The following is a 25,742-nucleotide window of genomic DNA, read 5'->3' as shown; positions in this document are numbered from 1 at the left end:
ATTCAACTTGAATACCTGTGGTCATTCCATTCATAATAATAATAATAATTCTCTCAAAGCACTGGGGCAACTGGGTCTCAGTTTATATGCTCAATTCCCTTTTAATTGCTATCCATTCTTTACTAATTAACCAAGTTTCTGACACAGACATGCAGTAAACATCTCAGCCCTGTTCATTCTGTCTATGAAACCCAGTTCACAATCTAGCCTTACTGGTCTACGAAGTCCACCTGTTTCTGCCATTTTAACCTCTCCGTCTCTGGGGATCTCTGGAGAACACTTAGAGGTGCATGTTCCAGGAGACAATGAACTTACTGTTTAGACAGACATGATGGGTGAACACCTGGAGTGGGAATACCAAAATGTGTGTGCATGGCCCAGTTTACCTTTAACTGGTTGTGACATGCGCAGCAAGTGATTTCACCTCCACAGATTCAGTCTCTGCGTCTTTGAGCCTGCAGTGGTTTCTCCCCAAGCTCTGTGTTCCTCTAGTCCATTTAATCTTCTAAACAGACAGACTGCCCTCGATGACAAATCTGAACAAGAGAAACACTCCTGCACCACTCCAGAGCTCACTCGAGGCCCTCTATCAGGCAGAAAAGATTATCCCTAAGCCTACTGTGGTCTGGAAGTGCTTGTAACAAGATTGTCTTTGTAACAACTTCCTTAAGGAGACTTCAAAGCCCTTTATTAACCCACACAGTAGCTGAGCTGGTAGGGACAGAGCAGTAACACCCCTTGAAATGTGGGTGGCATCTGCTTTTTGGTGGCTCTTGGAGGAGAAGTTACTCCATCCCTTCAAACCCACCACGGACAAGTGGCTTCATTGGTCACTAAGGCTGGCCTGAGAGTGTGCACAGGCTGAGGGTCAGCACAGATGTGAGATCAGAGAGGGCTTGTCTGGCTGCTGTGGCCAAGAGAAGAGGGCATGACAGGCCAGGTCACAAACCCAGGGGTCCTGTACCAGAACTGGGGTGGACACCCTTCCGCAGCCCATGTGACCTGAGCAGTGTGCATAGGCAGCAGTGAGTAGGATCATAGAGCGGGGAGGAAACCGAGCCTGGCCCCTGCAGCGGTGCAGAGACACACGGAGGGCCCAGGGAAGCCAGAAGCACAAATGACTACAGTGGTGGCAACAGCAGTGGGAAGATTTAGGGGGTATTGGGGCAGCAGGTTAACAAGACTAGAGAAACACTCCTGTTTCTCTAGCACAGCCTGTAGGTCTAGCACAGCCTGTAGGGACAGAAAGGTGTGATCCCTTTCCTCCCCCATCAAAAAGGTCACAGTTGACACTCAAATAACAAAAGACAGGCCAACAAGTGACACAAGAGACTTCAGAAATGAAGACCCAAAGACTCAGGGAGAACGGTGTTTCTGCTTAGGTTTGATGAAGAACATGGATGGCCGTATAGAAATGTGATTGGAGAGAAGGGTGTGATCTCATAGTGATAGACTGAGGGGAACCCAGCAAGGCCCGTCCATTCCAATTCTTCTTGACCTCTCTGTGTAGCATTGCTTTCTCCTGGGTATGGGGCAGGACCCCTCTCGAATGAGGGTCTTTAAAGGAGAAGGGAGAGGGGAGAGAGTAACGTTTCTAGATTTTATGGCTTGCTGTGGAGGAGAGGGGCTCTACTTTCTATGACCTGCCTGGGGAAGAGGGATTCTGGTTTCTATGATTCACTTAGCGGGAGAAGAAGGGGCAGGAGACAGGAGGATGGGAGAAGGTCAGAGAGACCTTGTTTCTGAGGCCTTTTCAGTTTCCTTCAGTTCAAAGTACTCAGCATGCCAAGGTGCCATACTTTGGGGTATCATGTTCTAAGCCCCCCAAAAAAGTGCCTGACACACAACGGGTGCTCAGTAAATAATGTAAGTCCCTTTCTTCTGCTGCCACCCCAAAAGAGGGACCCTCTCTCCCAGCTTCCTAGTGAGGACGGAATGATGTATCGAACCAGCATGAGTCCCATCTACTTACCCGTTACTAAGGGGAATTGTAATAAGCTCTTCATGTGTACCCCACTGTGCTATTCTCCTATTCTCAGTTCATCTCTTTGCATCTCAACTTGGAAGGTAAGAACTTAATCAGGATGCACTGAACAATTGGCAGAAACTCATGTGAATGTAACTATCTTGTCCAGTTCCTTAACCTGTGCTAAGTCCAGGCAGGCACCTGAAGAAAAAAAAAAAAAAGCATGAAGGAGGCTTTTGCCCAAATGGCACTATACTTGGGGGATTCTGAGTAGGGCTGAAACAGCCTTTGCAAAAATTATAACTGAGGAAATTATGGCAGTGACAAAGATCAGACCTAAATGACTCAGTCTTTCTTCTAACTTTTATGCTGTCCTTATTCATTCCTGGGCATAGGCCAAACTAACCTTAGAAAGGAATTCAGTTTATGGTTTGACTCAGAAACAAAATCAATAATAGCCCTTTCCCGAAAAGACCCCCTTCTTGCCTGGGTGCCAGTCTGCCTTTGTACGATTAATCAATTAGTTACAACATTAGAAATTATGGTTTAGGGGTCCTGCGGCGTCAGGCTGCAAGAGTCTGAACCTTCCCAAATTGCTGCTGGGGATAACATCACTATTGTAAAATCTAACATCCTATTTTGCAGACCCTGCACTGGATGGATCAGCTGACACCACTCAGACCGTGTGTGATCTGGCTCAACCAGTTCTGCGATCCCACCCAGGAACAGAAGACTGCAAGAAAACGTTACTTCAACCCCCCTGTGATCCCATCTGCAACCTGACCAATCAGCACTCCCCAAGTCCCAAGCCCCTACCTGCCAAATTATCTTTAAAAACTCCCAGAGGCAGGGTGCAGTGGTTCAACGCCTGTAATCCCAGCACTTTAGGTGGATCATGAGATCAAGAGATCAAGACCAGCCTGGCCAACATGGTGAAACCCCGTCTCTACTAAAAATACAAAAATTAGCTGGGTGTGGTGGCGCGTGCCTGTAATCCCAGCTACTCAGGAGGCTGAGGCAGGAGAATCGCTTGAACCCGTGAGGCAGAGGTTGCAGTGAGCCAAGATCATGCCACTGCACTCCAGCCTGGGCGACAGAGGGAGACTCCTTCTGAACAAACAAACAAACAAACAACTCCCGGAATGCTTGGGGAGACTGATTTGAGTACTGGAATCCCAGTACTTTAGGAGGCCAAGGTAGGTGGATCACTTGAGGTCAGGAGTTCCAGACCAGCCTGGCCAACATGGTGAAACCCCGTCTCTACTAAAATTAGAAAAATTAGCCGGGTGTGGTGGTGGGCGCCTGTAATCCCAGCACTTTGGGAAGCCAAGGCAGGTGAATTATCTGAGGTCGGGAGTTTAAGGCCAGCCTTAAACTGGCGAAACCCCGCCTCTACTAAAAATACAAAAATTATCTGGGCATGGTGGCACGTGCCTGTAATCCCAGCTACTTGGGAGGCTGAGGCAGGAGAATCGCTTGAACCCGGGAGGCGGAGGTTGCAGTGAGCCGAGATCACGCTATTGCACTCCAGCCTGGGCAACAGAGCGAGACTCCATCTCAAACAAACAAAGGAACGAAAACCTCCGGTCTCCGGCACGGCAAGCTCTGCGTGAATTACTTTCTCCATTGCAACTCCCCTGTCTTGATAAATGGGCTCTGTCTAAGCAGCGGGCAAGGTGAACTCGTTGGGCTGTTACAGGACCAGTGACAGACCAAGGGCATGCCACTGAAGGAATCCCTAGACGCACCCTTCTGGATGTGAGGCAGGCGGATCTCACCCACGCCTGCCAGCAGCTCCTCGGAGAACTGTGTTCCTGGGTCAGCCCTGGCCCAGAGGAGCGCCGGGGACCCGCAGAGTGCTGCTGAAGTCAAGGCTACAACTCACCTAGGATCTGGGGCGCCAGCCCTCCGGTGGGCAGGGCGTTCTCCTCCCCCACCCCCTCCCCGCACGATGACATCAAGTGTTTGGGGTTGAGTTGCTCCATAAAAGCTGCCCCGGGAAGCCAGGAGAGCGAAGGGCGGACGTACTCGCCACGGCACCCAGGCTGCGCGCACGCGGTCCCGGTGTGCAGCTGGAGAGCGAGCGGCCACCGGGAGCCCCCGGGACAGCCCGCGCCCGCCCCGCAGGAGCCCGCGAAGATGCCCCGGCGCAGCCTGCACGCGGCGGCCGTGCTCCTGCTGGTGATCTTAAAGGAACAGCCTTCCAGCCCGGCCCCAGTGAACGGTAAAGTTTCCGCCTGCTTCTTTCCTAACACTCCTGAGCGCTCAGCCGCCCCTGGACTGAAGGCTCTTCAATGATAAAGTAAAATCATTGCTGAGGGGAGCAGGGAAGGTGTAGCACCAAATAGTACATTCTCAAGAAAGGATGCTCCGTTTTCCTTTGCTGAGGTTGGGCCGGGAAGCACGTTGCTTTCTAGTGGCGCTTGGCGCAGATTTGATGTTAAAATGTTTGCGTGTACTCCCGGGCACCGCCAGCTCTGAAGATGTGACTTGGGAACTTGCTAACCAGGGAGGAGATGCAAAGCCAAGGTTTAAAACAGCGTTCCCCTGATCCACGTTTAGAAAGTAGAGACATGACTGTGGCATTCTGATTGGGGTAAGCACAGAGAAAGGTTTGCTGTGCCCCTGTGCAGAACCCGCAGACAGTGGTAGGCGCTTTTCTTTGGAGGAGAGGATCTTTACCATTAAGTCTTACCTACAAGTCAAAGGGATGATGCATCCCATTCTTAATCATTGTTTTTCTCCAGGAGGGCTCTACTATGCTGAATGTACGTGTGTGTGCACGTACACACACACATGCACGCGCGCGCGCGCGCGCACACACACACACACACACACACAGCATATTTCTGATTGTAATTAGAACACTAAATCCCAAAAGGCTGGAGGCTGAGGGACTGGATGGAGGCTCCGTGGAGTGACAGGAGGAGGTGGCAGGGGGGACCTGAACTGTGGGCTCACGCGGGGCCAGTGAGCTAACACGTGTACAGCCAAGGCTGGTTCATTAATCTTTTGGAATAAGAAAGTAATTTTGGACCGAAAGTGATTTTACTGGCTGAAACTAGATTCTTCCTGGCGAGGCAGTGGTGGTGGGAAATGTGTCCTGCTCAGCAGCATAAAAGCTCTGAGCCTCCTCTCTTGGAGGTCACTGTGCCCATGGGGAAGGGCAGGGGAGCCAGTCTGTGGATAACTCTTAATTAAGTTCCAGTCAACTAGCTGGCATGATGTGCTTGATATTATCTCCCTCATCTGGTCAGGGAGAAACAGAAGCGATGTAACAGAAGGTGGGAGAAAGGAGCGATGTAAAAGTGAAAATCAAGTTTTAAAACCACAAACTTTACATGTTTCCTTTTACGAAAGCTGCACTGAGACCAAAGTTTCCCTGGAAATCTCTTTAGTCCTAAGTTGCTCCAAGACAGAAGGGAGAAACAGCCATTAGTTGGCCCTCTTTCCTATAGCTGGTTGCTCCTCTCACTCTGGGGCAGCTCCGCCTCCCTTCTCTCTCTTTTCCTGCCCTTCCCTGTTCTCCTCCCTCCCTCCCCTTCCTTTCTTCCCTACTTTCCCTGCTCTTCCTCTTCCCTCTCCCTTTCCCTCCTCCTTATCTCCTCTCCCAATTCTCCAAGTTGGGACTAGGGAAGCTTGTAGTCAAAACTCCACTTTCGCCTCACTCTGAGGAAGGAGACTGCCTACCCCTGGGTAGAGCACAGCTTTTATTCTGTAAATTCTCATGCAGTTTCCTTGGGTTTTTAACTGCCTTAGAGGACAGGTCAAAGCAAAAATCACTGAGGTGTAGAATGTCAGCATGAACCCAAAGTTGGAGGTGGAGAGGAGTTAAGCTGAGTAATGGGGTCAAAGTGTGATCTGCTCTCTGCCTGGTGCATTTAAACTTCCAGCATTGGAGAATGTTCAAGAACAATGTCAGGGGCCCAGGAGGGAGCATAATAATGTGAAGTCAAGTGTCTTCTGGAGAAACCCTTGGAATTCTTAGTTACCGTGGCTTTGGGGGCCATTTCAGTGAATTCTGCAGAGCTTGCCCTGCCCAAACCTGGTGTGGAGAGCCAGGCAGTCTTGGGCTACCCAGGAGATGGTTACTCAGGGAAAGTTCTAGCACCCAGCACAGGAAGCAGGCAGGGCCCAGGACCTCTGATATGGATCTTGGTAAATACCATTTTCTCTGGGCATTCCCTCCAGGGGAACCTCCCTGCCCAGTACCAGCTGGGTCTGCAGGTTCTAACAGGTTTCAGGCTGAGCCTCCCAGGTTTCCCAGATGGAACAGATAACCTTCCTTGGGAAGGAAACTATTCCCCTCCAGGAAGGGCCTGCTCCCTCAGGATGCCACTGAGGCCTTGGCCTGGCCTTGCTTGTGGAATCAGTTTAATCCTTTTAAGCCTTCTGTTCTTACAGCTAGAAGTGGGGAACCAGGGGGTGCAATTCCTGAATAAAGCACACTTTCGTGCACGTGCACACACACACATGCACACATACACACACTTTTAGAGAGACTTCCGGAGGTCAGAGCTGAGCTGGGGCCCTGATCCTCACCCGATGAACCCTCTTGACTCACCATCCTCACTTACAACGCCGCTTCTCCCCAGCCCTCCAGCTCCTGAGCCCCTCCAGACACTGCCATTTATACCCAAAGTGCCGAGTTTGGAGTCCCAAGCCAGCTCACTCACAGAGAGGAGGGCAGGGAATGTTGCTCTGGAGGCTGCTGCCTTTCAACAAGTCCCCAGTCCTATGTCACCACCACGACCTCACAGTCCCAGATGTCCACTCTATGACTTTTAGCCCTGAGCTTTCCAGAGTGTGATGCTGAGGCCTCTTCTGAGGATGAGAACTCCAACAACAGGGAAAACCTTGATTAGCAAGCCCTGGGGAGGGTAGCAGAAGATGTAGGGTATAAGGCTATGATTTGAATGTGAGCAGGTACAATGCAAACTGCTGGCAAGGCAGCAGTGCTCAGACAGCAGATGTGTTTCTAGTGGCCTCCAGGATCACTGGAGTGGCCTGTGCCTCCTCAGGGGAAAAGTAAGGGTGAACTCCTCTGTTATTGGTGGAATTTTACATCCTGGGCCTCCAACTGTTCTGCATGCTAAGAGGTAATGATCTGGCTTATTATATCTCTAAGGTCTGGGATTACATCTTAATAATGAACCTCTCACACAAAAGACTGAAGAAAATGTCCAGAAGAGGTTTTATGTCTTCTATAGCTTGGTTTGAAAGCAATGCTTTCTTTATTTTTCTTCATTGTTGTTTCAGCAAAGGGGTGAGCAGTAAACTTGGGGGTCACATACAAGTTTGGTTTCCCCATGGTTCTGAATGTCTAATTACTAATTCAAGGGAGGTTGATCTTGGGACCCTCAACTCTCAATGCACCCATAGCTGGTTTCAGGGGAGTCTGTGGACCTTCTGAAATGACTTGTATATAAAACTTTATGTGTCTAAGCTTAGGGAAATTTTTTTTTTGAGACAGAGTCTCGCTCTGTCACCCATTCTGGAGTGCAATGGCACGATCTCAGCTCACTGCAACCTCCGCCTCCCGGGTTCAAGCAATTCTCCTGCCTCAGCCTCCCCAGCAGCTGGGATTACAGGCACCCACCACCACGCCTGCCTAATTTTTGTATTTTTAGTAGAGACAGGGTTTCACCATGTTGGCCAGGCTGGTCTCGAACTCCTGACCTCAGGCGATCTGCCTGTCTCGGCCTTCCAAAGTGCTGGGATTACAGGCGTGAGCCACCGTACCCAGCCAGCTTAGGGAAATTTTTACTGGGAGAGATCCATAATACTCATCGGATACTCCAGGGGGTCTGGACTCCTCCACTGAACTACTCCAAAGATTGAGGAGACTTGAAGATTCCCTAAGTTCATGGCACTAATGCTAAATTAATGGTAAATGCGGTGGGACTCCTCCTAGTGGGAATATGATATTGGTCAGGACACTTCACCTTGGTGGACTTTCATTTCCTCACCTACAAAAGGAGGAGATGGGCTATGAGTATAAGAAAGATCTGAACTCTTCTCTTCCAGGGTGGGATGTCAATAAATAATGCCTAAACATAAAACAATCAAGGTAAAACAATATTAGCATGTTATATAGAGATATGGAGATAATAGCAAAAGAATCATTTTAAAAAGATCCCAAGTGGTTGCTCTAGGGAGCAGTACGTGGTTAGGGAATGTCAGGGAACTGAGGTTTTTGTTACACGCCTTGTAGAACCATCTGACTTTCTAAACCACGTGCAAGTGTAATTTGATAAAAATTACCAATTACATTGGAAAATTAAAAACCAAATTAATTACAAACACTGAGGCAAAGAAATGGAACAGAATAACAAAAAATATGATATTAAACCGGCTTTTAAAAAAAAAGCCAAGTTCACTTTTTAACTTTTAAAAAACACAATTTGCTTAAGTAGGAAATGCCAGGAGTGATAAGTGACCAGATTGCTTGTCACTTAAGTTTTACTGCAAACTAATTCCCACGAGAGAAAGGGGATGTGAGGTGCTTCCCCACAAGGGTACGCTTTTCCATCTGTACCTTGTGGGTCGAGAACCATGGAGACCCTGGGAAAAGTTGGGAGGCAGGGATTTAGGAGTTGCACAGTCCCCTCATTGGATGAGTCCCCTGAGACACACAATGGGATGCTTCTCTACTCAGGGTCCCTTCCTCGGAGGTGAAGAGGAAGGCCGGCAGGCAGGGTCACAAGAGCACAGCTCTGCACTTGTGAAAAAGACCTTTTTTGACATAGGAACGAAGAACCTTTATGCATGAAGAGTGTGGAGTGCGAAGTAGTGGGTGACTTTTGTTCTATTTCTGGCAGAACTTTGCCTACACATTCCTACTACCCCTGGAATTCTAACTCAGATGTGGGTATCAGCTTCCTCAAAGAGAAACTTTTTCCCAGCTGGGTACTGTGGCTCACACCTGTAATCCCAGCCCTTTGGGAGGCTGGAGTGGGCAGATCGCTTGAGCCCAGGAGTTTGAGATCAGCCTGGGCAACATGGCGAAACTCCATCTCTGTGAAAAATACAAAAATTAGCCAGGTGTGGTGGTGCGCGCCTGTAATCCCAGCTACTAGGGAGGCTGAGGTGGGAGGATTGCTTGAGCCCAGGAGGTTGAGGCTGCAGTGAGCTGTGATCACACCACTGTACTCCAGTGACAGAGTGAGACCCTGTCTCACAAAAAGAAAGAAAGAGAGAAAGAAAAAGAAAAAGAAGAAAGAGAGAGAGCGAGAGAAAGAAAGAAAGGAAAGAAAGAAAGAGAGTGGGAGGGGAGAGAGAGAGACAGAGAGAGAGAGAGAGAAAATGTAAAGTGGGAAAAAGCAAGACACAGAACACTATTTCCAGTATGCCAATGTTTGTGTGAGGAGAAAGAGGGAGATCAATGCATATGTGTGTGTAGCCATGCCATGAAAGGGCTCCCAATCATCAGCTAACCTCCTTGTCTAATGGAAGCAGGGAAGGTAGAGTGGGAAGAAGAGCTTCTACTCTATATACCATTTGATGGCTTTTGGGTTTTGAGCCACATGAAATTATTGCCTATTCAGGTAATAAAGTTTAGCTTCTCTAAGATGTCTGGAAGGCACCTGCTCAAGAACCCCCTCCAGCTTCCATGAGCCCCTGCATGAACCAACTGCCTGTGCTGCTGACTGGAGCACAGTTGCCCTGAGAAGCTGCTGTTCTGATGCAGACTCAGAAAAAGTTTCAATTTGGCCGGGCACGGTGGCTCATGCCTATAATCCCAGCACTTTGGGAGACCAAGGCAGGCGGATCACCTGAGGTCGGGAGTTTGAGACCAGCCTGACCAACATGGAGAAACCCCATCTCTACTAAAAATACAAAATTAACCAGGCGTGATGGTGCGTGCCTGTAATCCCAGCTACTCAGGAGGCTGAGGCAGGAGAATTGCTTGAACCCAGGAGGCAGAGGTTGCAGTGAGCCGAGATCGCGCCACTGCACTCCAGCCTGGGCAACAAGAGCGATACTCCACCTTGAAAAAAAAAAGAAAAAGAAAAAGAAAAAGTTTCAATTTCTGGGCATCGACCTCCTTTTCAATTTCGCTCATATCAAAACAAAATCTGTAGTGTTTTCCATTACTCATCTGGTTCCATTGTACTTACTTACTGTGTTTTGTTCTTTGTAGGTTCCAAGTGGACTTATTTTGGTAAGTAGAGATTTTAAATACTTTTTTGTTGAAAAGAAAATAGAAATGGTTGTATTTAATGAGAAAAACAGAAACTTCATGCTCTGTGGAGGTGATTTTGAAGGGTCGGAAGCACAGTTCTTGTATTGTAGAAAGAGAGTACAAAGGCATCTCCTAAGAACACTTCAACTTGGGTTGCATACCACATTTTCTCCAAGCAGGCGAGCCTGCTCCAGGCACTGGACTGTGAGTCATAGCGTCCAGGCTTCAGATTCCTGCAAGGATTTCTACCAAACCTCCAAGATTTGGAGGTAACTTGCCCCACCTCCAGACTGCAAGGGTCCTGGGCAGGAGAGAGCCTTTCTCCCTTGCAGGACACATATCCTATAATAAACAAAGAAGAAAGGGCTCCTTTCTGAAAGTTTGGCTCAGGTCCCAGAACTTAAGCTGTCAGTATGTCTAGAATTAACTTCTTGTTGCCGTGATTGTAAGCTAGCGATGGATGAAGAGGTGTTGGTCAGTGCTTAGTGAAATAGGGATGCTTGTCTTAAATGAAGCGAGAGGAGCACCGGTGTGCTTGTTGCCTGGGCTTTCTGTGGGACGGTCTCCAAGAGCATGTTAGCCCCATCTGGCAGGCCTGCCAGAGAAGCAGCTGGAAATCAGCTTAGCTGGAGAGTTGCAGTGAATTAAAAATTGGTCATTGGCTGGAATGGATGTGGCAGGCCAGACACCTGAGTCCCCTGGCCAGTGTGGGAATGTTGATAATGTCTTGTTGGGGCACAGCCATAGAAGATGCACAAGATCGATTGTTTTGGTAGCAGAAGGGTGGAACTGACTCACTGGCACAGGAGGCATTTTAAGCAAGCAGGGATGTGGCCAAAGTTAAAGCCACGGGATGCAATGGCTGTGGGCGGGGACAGGCGGGAAGTTGATTACTACAGTGGAAGCACCGTCCAGAGAAAGATCTGACACCAATTTGCATAGGTCAGCCTTTGGAGGTTCACCAGCCCAAGATGCATAGAAAAGTCACTGAACTGACCAACCAGCTACCCACAGGCCAAGGTCCCCTCAGCCCCAGCACTGCACGGCTCCGTTATTGCTAACATCCCTTATGTACTGATTATGTGCACAGCACATTGCTAAGTGGGTGGGTAATAGAAGGGTAGGCTGTGGTCCATAGTTGGGAATTACTTAAAGCTCACAATTCAAAGCAGAACATAATAGGTAATAATAACATCATAAACAAATGCTTCAGAGATCTGAGTGCTCAAAGGAGGACGAGTGTGCTAGGGCTAGATGGTCAGGGAAGGCCTCCTGGAGGAGGAGGGCTTTCACCTGGGCCTTGGAAGATAAGGAGGATTCGGTGAGTGGGGAGTGGGTGCTGTTGGCTAAGGTGATGTTGAGCAGAAGCAAGAAAGAGCAAGGTGGTGTTCGAGGAAAGCATGTGGAAAAGGGTTTATAGCGGAGTCACGGGCTCTAAGGTCAGAGAGATAGGCTGGGTCAAACAGGGGAGGTGTGGAGGGTCAGGGCAGGCCTTTCCCACTTTGTCCTGCTCCTGGAGGGGCAGGGCAGGGAGTAAGTCTGTGTTTTAGGAAGAGTTACTTGGTGGTAGGAGGTGGAGGGGGAAGGATGGAGGGAGGCAGGAAGGTGTTTGGCCTGTGGAGAAACCCCGTTCCGTGTCTTCACATCCAGTTTACAGTGGTGGCAGTGAGGGGGAAGGCCAGGCCAGGATAAGAGACCTGACAAAGTAAGAATCGCAGAATCTGGGCCACAGGGCCCCTTGTGCAGGTTCCGTGTGTGGGAGGTGACAGGCATGGAAAGAAGGTGGCACTTGGGTTCTGGGCTTTATTCCGTATGATCCCCAGTAAGCCATTTCAGCCCCGGGACCTCACTTTCCCCATCTGTAACCTGGAGGAGGGGTTGTCTAGACCAGTGTTTCTCAAACTATGGCTTGGGATCACCCACATCAGGATCACCTGGAATGCTTCCCCAAAATGCAGATTTCTAGGCCTTGGGCTAGACCTGGGAAAGGGAGGGAGCCTGAAAAACCTGTATTCTTAACGCACTCCCCAAGTGATTCTTAGCTGCACTCTATCAGAGAATCACTGACCAACGGTTCCCAAGACCTGTCTATCCAGAGAGAGGAAGCTTGCCCCACCTCTTCTGCTGGCCTCTCAGGTCTGATAGAAACACAGATCACATCTCTATGGGGTCCTCTATCCCTATCTCTCTGTTACAGCCCTCCTGGGCAGAATGAGATGGCGACAGGGAACAGAGACATTGTGTGAAGGTGTGGGAGGAAAAATTTTTTTTTGTTTTTTTTGGAGTCTCATTCTCACCCAGGCTGGAGTGCAGTGGCGTGATCTTGGCTTACTGCAACCTCTGCTTCCTGGGTCCAAGGGATTCTCCTGCCTCAGCCTCCCAAGTAGCTGGGATTACAGGGGTGTGCCATCACGCCCGGCTAATTTCTGTATTTTTATTAGAGATGGGGTTTCACCATGATGGCCAGGCTGGTCTCGAACTCCTGATCTCAAGTGTTCTGCCCACCTCGGCCTCTCAAAGTGTTGGGATTACAGGTGTGAGCCACCATGACTGGCTGAGAAGAGAATCTTAACTGCCTCTTCATCATGACGTGGTGTTCGCCAAGGGCGGGCTTCTCAGTGCAGCCACACTGACCTGTCCAGAAGCATTTCTCCCTGACCACTAGCTCTGGCCAGCCCTCTGTCCCTCCTACCCTGCATAATTAGAGCAGCTCTTTGCTGAGGAAGCAGAGGGCAGAGTCTAATGATGCATGGACATGCATGGGGTAAGCACAAAGGCAAGTCTGGTTTTTATTAGTGACACGGGCATGTGTGATGTGGAGTCAGCCCTCAGAGGGGACGTGCAGGAGAGGACAGATGGAAGACAGCTAAGGAGGCAAACTCCTCCTGAGGTCTTGGCTAGCTCCTCCTTAGGTCCTGGCTGGCAGCTGGCACCTGTGCTCAGAGCTGCACAGGTAGACAGAGGGCCCAGCATAAGTGCTGGAGGGAAACGGCTTCCAAGCAATAAGGGCCGCGCTGAATGGGGCAAGTCCAACCAAAGGCTCCGTGCTGGGCATGGTGGCTCATGTGCAGAACTCAGCTTCTTTGCACGTACACTGCTGAGTCATTCTCCAGGGGCCTCCCACTGTCTGGCACACATGGTAGGACTTTTAGAAGTACAAAAAAGGGAGTTCTACCCCTACATCCTCATAGCTGAGTCACCAGGCTGACTGCATGGATGGCTCCTCCCTGGAGAGAGGAGGACCATCTGACTGCCAAGATGGGGCCAGCGCCACCTCTTTGCGCCCCTCCTAGGGTGCTGAAACAGCAGCTGAATGGCTGCTGGGCTTAGCATGGCTGAGGTGGCATCACGAGAGAGAGGCTGGGGATGATGTGACATGGACCTTTCCCGCTGGAAATCAGTCCCGCATCAATCCCGCTGAGCCTGGCAGCTTCACTTGCTCTGAACTGAGGACAGCTGCAGGTCAGGTTGTCATGTGAGCTAAGGACAAACTCCAGCCTGCTAAGGTATCAGAATATGTGCCCTGTGGGGGATGAAGATGACCGGAAGGAGGCAGGAAGGGTTGTGGGCACGTTCAGGTCCTTGGTGTGGGTGCTGCAGTCAGTTTTTGAGCATTCATCCAGCTGTTTGCTTATGGTCTACACACTTTTCGGTATGTATTTCATATTCGATAAAAGAGTTACAAAGTTTCAGCTGGCTGGGAGATTCATCCTTACTCTGATAGCTTTTTTAGTCCTTCCCCAAGAAAAAACCAAACCAAAACAAAACAAAACAAAAAAAACCCCCAGTGTGTTCAAAACAACAGAGCAACCAGAAAGAATGACTGTATTGGAGCTAGACCCGAGAGCACATCATGTTAGCTGAGAATGGGCGTGGTGTTTCATCCCTGATGATATCAGATATTGGCTTGCTGCTTCTTGGATGTGAGCTGGTTGAGAAATAGATGAAAACCCCTGTTTGCTCAAGATCTGGGAAGTCTTAAAGGCGATGGGATGGCAGAAGAACATGGATGACAAGCCTTCCTCCTGGAGGGTGCGCGAACCCCTATCACAGCCCCACAGGGCACCCGCGAGGCCAGCCCCTCCATCCTGTTCAGGAAACCTTGGAAAGAAGGTGGCCTGGCACGGGGGTGCCGGGTGGCTGGCTGTGGCTGTGGCCGCACATGCTTACAGGTCAGCCTGCCCAGTTCTCTCTTGCGGCAGGCCAGCCCTCGTGGCCCTCGGCTCTGGCAGGACTCGGTGTGACCTGGGCAGTGCTGTGCATTCCTTTTGCTGCACTCCTTGGTTCCTCTCCCAGATAATACATTGTCCGTCTTAAAGAATTTCCTTTGGAAATCAGGGGGAGATCCTCCACTGAGGCAAACCTCATTTTCATGTCCCTGAAGTCCTCCAGGCCCGCACCTCCACCCGCCTTCTGTCCTGTATCTGCGGAAATATTTAGTTTCTGTAATGAACTTTCTTGGGGCTCCAGACACCCTCTCAGCCTCTTCCCACACAGAACTAGAAATGGAACACATGAAAGGAGGCCAGGAAGCAAACTCTTGACTTTCTATTCTTCAGCAGTGATAAAGGCACTGTGTGACCTCACACCTGAATTGCAATATAAAAAGCAGGCTGCAGTGAGAGCTCAGGGGAGACTCAAAACAGCAGGGAGCACCTGCAATTAATAGACCAAGGGCTCTTGGCTCTATCAAAGAGAGAGAGACTTGGCCATCTCAAAACATTCCAGCCACTTCTCGCGACTCCCAGCTGCCATCCTGAGGATGAATAAGGGGCACAAAGTACTCTCAGGAGAGCCGGAAAAGGCCAGACATGTTTTTCTTTTTCTTTTTCTTTTTTTTTTCTTTTTTTTTTGAGATGGAGTCTCGCTCTGTCGCCCAGGCTGGAGTGCAGTGGAGCGATCTTGGCTCACTGCAACCTCCGCCTCCCAGGTTCAAGCGATTCTCCTGCCTCAGAATCCCAAGTAGCTGGGATTACAGGCACCCACCACCACGCCCGGCTAATCTTTGTATTTTTAATAGAGACGGGGTTTCACCATGTTGACCAGGCTGGTCTCGAGCTCCTGACTTCAGGTGATCCACTTGCCTTGGCCTCCCAAAGTGGTGGGATTACAGGCATGAGCCACCGTGCCCAGCCCAGATATGCTTTTCTTTTCTTTTCTTTTTTTCTTTTTTTTTTTTTTTTTGAGACAGGGCTTTGTCATCCAGGCTGGAGTGCAGTGGCACGATCACTGCTTGCTGCAGCCTCCATCACCTGGGCTCAAGGGATTCTCCTGTCTCAGCCTCCCAAGTAGCTAGGACGTATGCCACCATGCCAGGCTAATTTTTAAATTTTTTAGTAGACACAGGCTACATTACCAGGCTGGTCTTGAACTCCTGGCCTCAAATGAGCCTCCCGCCTCGGCCTCCCAAAGTGTTGGGATTACAGGGGTGAGCCACCGTGCCTGGCAGACATGTTTTTCATACCAGCACACCGAATTCCTATCCCCAAATCCCACGGATTTCTGCTAGGGTTAGAAATCCGACCCTCTATCTTGGATTAAATCTGTGTTGTAGTTTCAGTTACTTCTAATTGAAGTTGTGACATCTAGGGTCTGTCTGGATGTGGTGTGGCCCGCCCACTCATAGTTACTTCTCATCTTTCCTGAATTGCAGAATTGGGGTTTGTGCGTATCCTGGAGGCTTTTGGCCTGTGGCTGCCAAAACGCCTACATTTTTGTGTTCACAGCTGGCCTCATCAGCTGAGTAAAAACACAGGGAAGCTAGCATTAGTTCCTAAAGACAGGCATAGTGGAACAGAGGATGAGGCAGAAAACCAGGAGGAAGAAGGGGAAACTTTACAGACCCCAGAACCAGGCGACCTCCATGGAAATATCTGCTAGGCCACTTTCTGTCTGGTGCGCCTTAGGAAAGTAACGACCTCTCTGAGCCTTGGTTCCTTAGCTACAAGATGAGAATCATGGCATCTACACCAGTGGTTCTCAAAGTGTGGTCCCTGGGCCAGCAGCATTAGCATCACCTAAGCCAAATGCAAATTCTCAGCCCATCCCAGGCCTACCTCCTAACCAGAAACTCTGGGGGGCGGGGCCCAGAAATTTGTTTTAACATGTCCTCCAGGTGATTCTGCTGCTCACTCAAGTTTGAGAATCCCAGCTGTGCTTCAGAGGGTTGTGGTAAGGATCAAATAAGATAACACATGGAGAGAGGCTCACACAGGGCCTAGCACATACAAAGCTACCTGTCGTTTCTTTCTCTTTGCCTCGCAGAGCTATGGTGCAGAATAAATGAACTAATATGGAGGGAAAGGCCTTGTAAACTCTACAGCACCAAACGCATGAGAGCTCTATTTTTGTTAGGAAGGGTTCTGCTTCTTCACACTTTTCTAAATTGTGAGTTTTTACAGCCAGGAAATACTCCTTTTATATTTTCAATAAACAAAGGGTATTTCCTTTTTGAGTAAGAAAGGAATTTAAAAAACACAAGGACTGCAAGCTCTCATCCCAAGGGCCTCACAGGCCAGAATGTCCTTTCTAGCCGGGTCCTTCAGACCAAGGTGAAGTCAGGTCTCATCTCCCTGGTGCTTTCCTGGCATCCAGGAACCAGATATCTGGTTCCATAACCATGGACGCCTCAGCCAAGCCCCTGAAGTCTCCCAGAGAGCAGGCAAATCCTCTGGTTCCCTGTCTAGCCCATGGGGGCTGAGCCTAGTTTGGGGTTCAGGAGTGGAGGCCTGAGCCTAGGAAGAAACTTGGGGCTGAGCTATTTGGGATTGAGCTACACCAGCCTAGCCCCATGCAGCGCCCTTTTCCCACTGGGGCAGCATCAAGCCTTGGAACCGCAGGTGCAGCAGGCTGGCAGGTGAGGAGGAAGGACGAGCTGTGGGGCTGTCCTGCCAGGGCCTTTCAGGCCTCTGGCTGTGCTCCGACTTGACCCTCCTGCTACCTGCTGGTCTTCAGCCCCGGGCATTCAGGTGAGGGCAGGGCATGGCTTCTGCAAGAGCTGGCCAGAGCTTTTGGCAAAGCATCCCCTTAAGAAGAGGAGCCAGTGTGCTGCCCTGTGAACCTGCTCAAAATAAATCTTTCAAGCAAAAAGGCTGAATTCAAAGCATGAGTGGGAAGGTGGCTGCAGGCGGGAGAAAGAAAGTCCTGGTTTTCCTTGAGGAAGAGAATAGGTCAGAGAATGTTTCCTCGGGATCCTGCAGTCTCAGAAGGAGCAGGGGCCTCCTTCCTGGCCTGTTACTCTCTTCCTTTGCAGGGGCAATTGCTGGGCGAAGGGTGCAGGCACCACGGTGGAGCCCAGGCACCATGGCCAGCCTCTTCCAGGGGCCACACCACCAGGCCAAGAAAGAGAGATAGCACCTGCTACAGCCAAAGGTCCTATTTTATTGGTCCTAAGATGTCCACTTTCCCCACATTTTAGCATCTCTGAAATTGGGATATATCTTGTTATCAGTTGCATTGAGCAGCAATGAAATAGGATAGCTATTCCACGAATACAGAGAAGCACCATGTTAGTTGCTAAGAACACACAGAAAGGGGCTGAAACGATTAATTTCAACAATACTGAAAACAGTGGAGGCAAAACGGTATAAAAATAACGGCCATTATGCACCTGGTCTGACACAGCACGTAAGTATGATGGGGAATCATGTCAGATCTTGAACTATAGCTTTTTCCAACTTGCAGTTAATTCACAGTTCACATATACTTTTTGGTGATGTTGGGTCGTTCTCACAAGTATGTAAAAACAAAGTAATTTAGGCACTAGTTTTTTTAGTTTATGTAAGTATTCATTTAAGGAGAAAACTTTCCAATTACCTGACAAGCATTCAATTTATGCCAACCAGGAAGAAACAAATACTAGCTGCCACCTCCTTGAGTCTATAAACATTGACTCAGAGCTGGTGTAACTCCAAATACGTAGATCACTTAGCTCATTTTAACTTTTAAACAATTTTGCAATTATTAACTTGTGACTAGGTCAGCTATGGTGTGAAATGGATGCAACCCACCAGTTCTCAGAAAGATACCTGCAGATTCAGGGCAAGTGGCACATGCTGCCCCCTCCTTCTAGGACACAGGGCTCTGCAAAGTCTCCTAGGTAATGATGACAGTGAGATTTCCTTACGTAAGGTCATGCTGGCATTGGCAAGTGGAGCCTGGTGCCTTCCCAGGGTGGCTCCTCCTTGGCACACCACTTTTCTGGAAACTGTATCAGAAATGGAGAAAGGAGAAAAGATGGAACTCTCAATGTCGTGGAAGAAAGTTTTGAAGCAAGTATGAGGCAGTGTTTACTGTTGACTCTTTTGGCTTTGGTCACCAGGAAGCCCAGAGGAAAATTGATGTCTCCAACTTGAACAAATGTCTATTCTTCTATGACCTGCAAATCTAAAGAAGCCATGCTGGCTGGGTGCGGTGGCTCACAGCTGTAATCCCAGCACCTTGGGAGGCCGAGGCGGGTGGATCACTTGAGGTCAGGAGTTTGAGACCAGCCTGGCCAACATGGTGAAACCCCATCTCTACTAAAAATACAAAAATTAGCCAGGCATTGTGGCATGTGCTGGTAATCTCAGCTACTTGCGAAGCTGAGACAGGAGAATCGCTGGAACCTAGGAGGCAGAGGCTGCAGTGAGCCAAGATCATACCACTGCACTCCAGTCTGGGTGACAAAGCAAGAGTCCATCTCAAAAAATAAAATAAAATAAATAAATAAGCCACCTTAGTGTTACCCTTCTAGCTTGGGGATCTTATTTCCTGATCCTGAGCCAAAACCTTGTAACAGATTTCTGGATTTTCATCTAGAAAGAGCCTTAGTCTAGTGGTACCCTACATTTTCACCACTGTTTTATTCTGCCTTCCCCCACCACATGGATACCATGATTTAAACATGTTTTTAAACATATTTATATAGTAATGAAATAGTTTAAAATTTCCCACTTGTTATTAATCAAAGGCAGATGTAAAAACCAACCAAAGTTTTCAACTTGCCTGAGATAAATGGTTCACATTCATTCCACAAATATTTACTGAGTGAAGACTAAGTGCCAAATATTGGACTAAAGAAACGGATAAGTATTGGTACTCAGGAAATGGTTGACAAGGCTTGGTCCCTACCATTATGAGACTAAGAATCTGGAGGACAGAGCAAGTAAGCAGGGCCTTACAGTACAGAGGAGAGAGACCTCACTCAGTATTTTGGAGGAAAGGATTAAAGAAGGCTTCCTGGGGGAGGTGATGTCCAAGATGAGACCTGAAGGACACATAAGAGCAAGCCAGGCAAAGGGCAGGGGATGGAGGGCCTCTGGGACAAAGGGACAGCCTGTGCAAAGAAGGAAGCTGCTATGTTCTGGAGATTGCTGAGGACCTCAGTGAGGAGGGAAGGGGCTTGGGGCCAGAGTGTGAAGAGCTGAGCCAGGCCAAAGAGCCAGGACCTCGTTCTAGACACAGCAGGGAACTGCAGGACATGCTTTTTTTTTTTTTTTTTTTTTTTTGAGATAGTCTCGCTCTGTCACCCAGGCTGGAGTGCAGGGGTGCAATCTCAGTTCACTGCAACCACTGCCTCCCAGTTTCAAGCAATTCTCAGGCCTCAGCCTCCCAAGTAGCTGGGACTACAGGCACGCGCCATCACGCCCAGCTAATTTTTTGTATTTTTAGTAGAGATGGAGGTGTCACCATGTTGGCCAGGCTGGTCTCAAACTCCTGACCTCAAGTGATCTCCCCGCCTTGCCCTCCCAAAGTGCTGAGATTATAGTCATGAGCCACTGGACCTGGCCCACTGCTGGACCTTCTAAGTAGAACACTGACAAACTGGGATTAGCATTTTAGGAGGATCATCCCAGCTGCAGGGTGGAGAATGGATTGAGTGTGAAACCCCAGAGGAAGGGAGACCAGAGGGATGTAGGGGAAAGGGAGAGGATCTGGACCAAGGGAGGAGAAATGGGGGTCCTGACCTTTTGGTATAATTGGGCCAGAAATGTAGATACCCAACATTGCAATTGCCTGGAGCAGCCTGATTGTGGCTGAAAGCCCCGTCTCTGCTGGGCTTCACAAAGTATTCAAATAGGTGCCCAGACAGCCGTTATTGCTTAGGTGGGCCCCAGGCAGGGGAGGGGAAGCTCATGTCACCAAACCCTGCCCCTGTTTACAACTGAAGCCAGGAAAGCTCAAAACTGTCAGGTGGCTCCAGCAGCCTGAGGAGCAGAGTCAGAACTTGGGCCTCTTAACTCCCTCCCGGTGCTCTTTCCCAGTCCATTGGTGGATGCTCGTTTTATGCCAGGCACTGTGTGCCCTGCACTACACCTCATGCCGTTGAGGAAATGCAGGGATTTTTTCTGAAGAGTAAATAGTGTAGATTTGCCAGGAATTATGCCAAGTTCACTTGCTTTTCTTCCCCCTCATCAGGATCAAAGGCTTAGCAGTTAAAGAAAACACAACAGACTTAATACCTGTTGACATAAATAAATATTTTACACTGTTCGTTGTGACATGCTCGTGGGAAATGTGGATCAAAGACCAGTGTGTCCGGATGAGGTGGCTTATGCCTGTAATCCCAGAACTTTGGGAGGCTGAGGTGGGAGGATCACTTGAGTCTAGGAGGTTGAGGCTGCAGTGAACTGTGATTGTGCCACTGCACTCAGCCCCAGCAACAGAGAGAGACCCTGTCGCAACACAAACAAACAAACACACACACACCAGTGCAGTTGCTAGGAAGACAAAATAGAATCCAGTCATTGCTGTCAGCAGCACGGGGCTGAAAGAGGTGCAGGAGTTCCTCCAGGAACAATCTTGAAACAGTGCCCTCAGGAACACATCTTTGGAAGAGGTCGGGCAGTGGAGGGAGTGCGGTGATTAGCACTGGACAGGACCACATTGGAAGAGGGAACACAGAGGACAGGCCATGCACAGTGAAGAGGCATATGCCAGAAATGTGCCTGGACGATGGGCCAGGACTGCAGGGCCTGGGCAGCAAGCCGTGATTCAGTGAGCAGATATCATATGAGAACGGCACACTGCGAGGCAAGAGCCCAGGCTGCAAAGACTGATTGAAGAGGAGCGCCCACATCCCCCAATCTGTGTTCATCTGCGTATCTGTGTTCTTAGATGTGTCTGTACTCACACATACTCCCAGCTGCATCTCCTGTACAGTTTAACTGGGACCCAGCCTCTCAGCTGGTTTCTGAGTTACTCATATGTGCATTTATAGCTCCCTGCTTGGAACCGTGCTTAGGTGAAATCTTAAAGAGACTCCTTGTGGCACTTTCCTAAGAGTCTCCCACTGTTTTTTTGTTTTTTGTTTTTCTAGAGACAGGGTTTCACTGTTTCACTGTGTTGCCCAGGTGGGTCTCAAACTCCTGGGCTCAAGTGATCTACCTGCCTTGGCCTCCCAAAGTGCTCTAAGATTGTGAGCCATCGCACGTAGCCAAGTCTCCTCACCGCCCCTCCCCTTTTTTTTTTGAGACAGAGTTTCACTCTTGTTGCCCAGGCTGGCACGATCTCTGCTCACTGCAACCTCCGCCCCCAGGGTTCAAGCGATTCTCCTACCTTAGCCTCCTGAGTACCTGGGATTACAGGCATGCGCCACCACGCCCGGCTAATTTTGTATTTTTAGTAGAGATGGGGGTTTCTCCATGTTGGTCAGGCTGGTCTCGAACTCCCGACCTCAGGTGATCCGCCCGCCTCAGCCTCCCAAAGTGCCAGGATTACAGGCGTGAGCCACCGCATCCGGCCAAGTCTCCCACTCTTGATAAGCCTTTTAGTGGAATGCTTAACTTGTACATCAGCAAGGATGAAGCAGGGAGCGACCCATCCCTTGGTCAGACTGCATCTGCACAGATGCCCTGTCAGAAAACTTGTTATGCCCTGGTAAAAAGTTAAGAATTATAGGCATCAACTGTTTCCTGCCACATAACTGTCCCATGATGGCATGGGTACTTCTTGGGTTAATAATCAGGTGTTGGCTTTCCTGCAAAGGCTGATTATCGCTTGTCAAAGTATCACTGCTGAATTGTTTAGTCAATGGTGGCTTTTGAGCTTGAGCCTGCTGCATGCACAGCAGTGTTCTAGGACTTCCAAGAGGAACAGAGGGTGACCAAGGAGCCATTTTTACCCTCAAGAAGAGTTATCTAGAAGGAGGGTGTGTCTGCACAGCTTAGGGGTCAGCGTCCCCACAGCAGCTGCATAGGCAGATAGATGCACATAGCCTGGCCCAGGGGAGGTGCTCAGGAAACACTTGTTGATGATTGAGGAAAGAATGGGTTATTTCTCTATTAATTTTTGGCTCTGGGACTCAGGGAAGGCACCAGAGAGAAGGTGACATTGATCTGGGATGGTCGGATTTCAGAGGTGAAACTGGCCTGAAAGGAAATGCCACATCACCATGTGCATCTCGTTAGAAGTAAAAGGAGACATGTAGGAAACCTTAGATTTGTTTTTGGTGAAGTGAAAGAGAGAAGTTGCTCTAAAAGGTTGGAAACCAGCCCCTAAGAAAAAAAGAAAGAACTGAGACAAATCAACTCAGGAGGGCCTGGGGCCCAGCGTGCGTAAGAGTCTACCTTGTCTAGACATGGCTCTTACGCAGTGATTCCTCACAGCACAGCACCCGGTGAGATAGGTACTGCCACTTCCATTTTGTAAGTGAAGCCCAGAGAAGCAAAGAAATGTGCCTTAGGTCACATAGCTAGTCGGTGGCAGAGCTGTGATTGGCAGGTTGGTCGAATGCCTCCAAAGCCCTCGACCTTCCCGCTATACTTCACGCATCTCTAGAGAAGAGACAGAAGTAGCCAGGATGAAGGTCTTCAGGTTTAAGAAGAACTATGAAAAAGCAAAAGATTTTTGTTTTTGTGGGTTTTTTACTATAAAGGAAAACTTTAAATAATAGCAAGAGTGCTATAGGTAAGATATCAGAAAGAACATCCTTATTGTGAAAGCTGTTATGTGAAACATTGAGCCAGCATCAGGTCAACGTTCAGCGGCCAATCTTCACTTTAGTTCAGGCTTCAGCCTGGGGAACTTCAGGAAGTTTCTGTCTTTTATCAGATCCCCTCTTTGGGTAATTTCCAGACTCCCCAGGGATTGTTCACAAAGTCACAAATGGCTAGTTCTCCACTCCCTCCAGCTCTGGACCATTGCCCAGGGCTTATCTGCTGGTCATGTCTCACCACCTCATAGCTGTTGCTACTGCCTGGGCTCTGGTCCCTCCAAAGAGCATTGAGAAGCTGCTGTCGTGGAATATGTGAACTGTCATGGTTCAGAGCTCAGGCTTGCTACTCACTGGCAGTGTGACTTTGGCCATATTAGTCAATCCTTCTGTGCCTGGGTTCCTTTGTCTATTAAATGGAACACAGTGTCTATATCATAGCGTTGTTATTCAGATTGCAGTAATTAACACATGTTAAGCTTACAGAATGGCAGTTGACAAACTGTGGCCCATGGGTCAAATCCAGCCCAACACCTGTTTTATAAATAAATTTCTTTGGAACACAGCTACATTCATTTGTTTGCATATTCTCTGTGACTGCTTTTGGGCTACAATAGCAGAGCTGGTAGTGACAGAAACCACAGGGCCCGCAAAGCTTCAAAAACTTACTCTCTGGCCTTTTGCAGAAAAAGTTAGCCAACCCCTGATATAGAATGATGCCTGGCACATAGAAAGTGCTCATTAAATGGTAGCTTAAACAAAGAAAAGGGAAAGAAACCTCACTAGTTCTTGAGTTTAACAAAATTTGAATGAGGTCCTATGATGAATGCTTAGACAATGACAACCTAAAAGGAATATCTAACACAGCTGTTTGTGTGATCAGTGCTCCCTGAGGGTGGTGATCTCTTCCTGCCTCCTCAATGCCAGGAGGTGCTGCCATCATGCTGTGTCCCATGGACTGGAGTCCGTCCTGACTGTGTTCTCCCACCACTCTTTCCTGCCCCAGAGAACGACTGACAGGGAGAGCAGCCAACTCCATCAAGATCAACCTCCGCTGTGGGGCATGCTCTGGTTCCTCTTTCCTCACGGCCCTGAGGGGACAATTACAATAGTCCAGTCTCGACCTTCCAGTCTCTTCCCTGTGGATATTTTGGGCAGGATAACTCTCTGTTGTGCAGGACTGTCCTGCACATTGCAGGATCCTTAGCAGACTCCCTGGCCTCTGCCCACTAGATGCTAGTAGCACCCCCCAAGTTGTGACAGCTGAAAATGTCTTCAGACATTGCCAGTGTCCCCTGAAGGGCAAAATCGCCCCAGTTAAAAATCACTGGCTTAGTCTAAAATAACATCACAGGTGGGGCAACAGCAATCCGGTCTAGGATGGCTTAACTTCATCCTTTGAAAAACAGTGTTCTTTGCAAAGGCACAAACTGCTAAAGATGCATCCAGTTTGTATTATTGTATCATTAAACAGAGCATCTCACCTCGAAGCAGCAGCATCTGGACTGCTCCGTTGGGGGCTACACTTCCACTGGGCAGCTCCCTGCCTCACATCTGTGTAGCTAAGACGGTCTGTCAAAGAGCTACCTTCCACAACCCAGAGACGGCCTGCCCCAGAGTGTGGAAGATGCTTATGAATCCTCCCACCCCTGGCCCCATGCTAGCTTTCCAGCTTCACTGTATTTACATCCGATGCCACCTCAAGTGTCAGGAAGAAACTGTTGACAGCTTTAAAATAATAGTTTATTCACCGATTCGCTTATTCTCTCCTCCAGTCTTTAATGAATCCCTTTGTGGGCTGGTCACAGGGAACCAGAGACAGAGCCCTTACCCTCAATGGGCTGGTAGGTGAGCGGGAGGTAGACATATAAGCAGGTAATTACAATGAAGCACATTAAGTGCTATGATGACATGTGCTGGTGTTGTGGAACACAGAGGGGACAAATAACCTCAATTCGGGGGCATGTGTGGCTGTCAGCAAAGGCTTGCTTGAGGAGCTAATTCTGGAAACACACAGGAGTTAGCAGGGCAAGGAGAATATGTGAGTATTTATGTGCATGGGTGGTGAGTGTTTTAGGGATGAGGATGGCATCCCATTGCAGGCAACAGAGGCCCTAAAAAGCAGGCGAGAGCACGTGGCACAATTAGAGACTCAGCAGCCTAATGTTTGAGGGGTGGTATTGGGAGACAGTTCTCCATGGGTCTTTCATGTTTCAGCATATCCGTGAACAGAGACACTAGACAGGTTTTGTTCCAGACTTGCTTTTAAAGGACGTTTATGTAACAAACAGTCTTAGATGATAGTGACAATATCTCCCTGCAGGGCAAAGAGTGATTTATTTGCTGTCAGCATAATAAAGATCACGTCTCCTTTCAGAGGTAAATGTTGGACAGGTTTGCTAGCCGCCCCCTTTAAAAGAATGAGGTTTCCCAAGCCTTGAGTTCCTCAGCCAATGATGCTGAGCAGTTTGCATGTGCCAGTGTCACTTGGTCCACATATCATTCTGTGGAATTGGGGCTGGGAAAACAGGTGCAAACGTTACTCTGGCTACTGCTGTGAGTATTAAACTGTCCCTTGTCTCTGACCCAGGCATCTCATGTCTTCTGCCGATATCCATGAAACTGGCAGACTAACTTGTTAACTTGCAAGCAGGATAAAAGCTCTGACCCTCCACACT

The 25,742-nt window shown here is 49.0% G+C and overlaps 1 protein-coding gene across 4 annotated transcripts in view; it reads left to right on the top strand.

Annotated features, from left to right (window-relative positions):
* Positions 1-2,611: 2,611 nt before the first annotated feature.
* Positions 2,612-25,742, top strand: part of CA12 (carbonic anhydrase 12) — a 59,624-nt gene continuing 36,493 nt past the window's right edge. For 2 of the 4 annotated variants that reach the window (XM_001173899.7, XM_001173904.6), the window contains exons 1-2: positions 2,612-4,190; positions 10,110-10,130. In XM_001173899.7, the coding sequence (XP_001173899.1) occupies positions 4,106-4,190; positions 10,110-10,130 (106 nt within the window). In that variant the 5' untranslated portion in view covers positions 2,612-4,105. The remainder of the gene's footprint in view (positions 4,191-10,109; positions 10,131-25,742) is intronic. The other 2 variants (XR_010151725.1, XR_008539602.2) reach the window with 1 other exon arrangement.

The sequence above is a fragment of the Pan troglodytes genome, chromosome 16 (genome assembly GCF_028858775.2).
Source record: "Pan troglodytes isolate AG18354 chromosome 16, NHGRI_mPanTro3-v2.0_pri, whole genome shotgun sequence".
NCBI classification, from domain to species: Eukaryota; Metazoa; Chordata; class Mammalia; order Primates; family Hominidae; genus Pan; species Pan troglodytes.
Note: the sequence above shows the minus strand (reverse complement) of the source record. Positions and strands in the feature narration are given on the sequence as shown.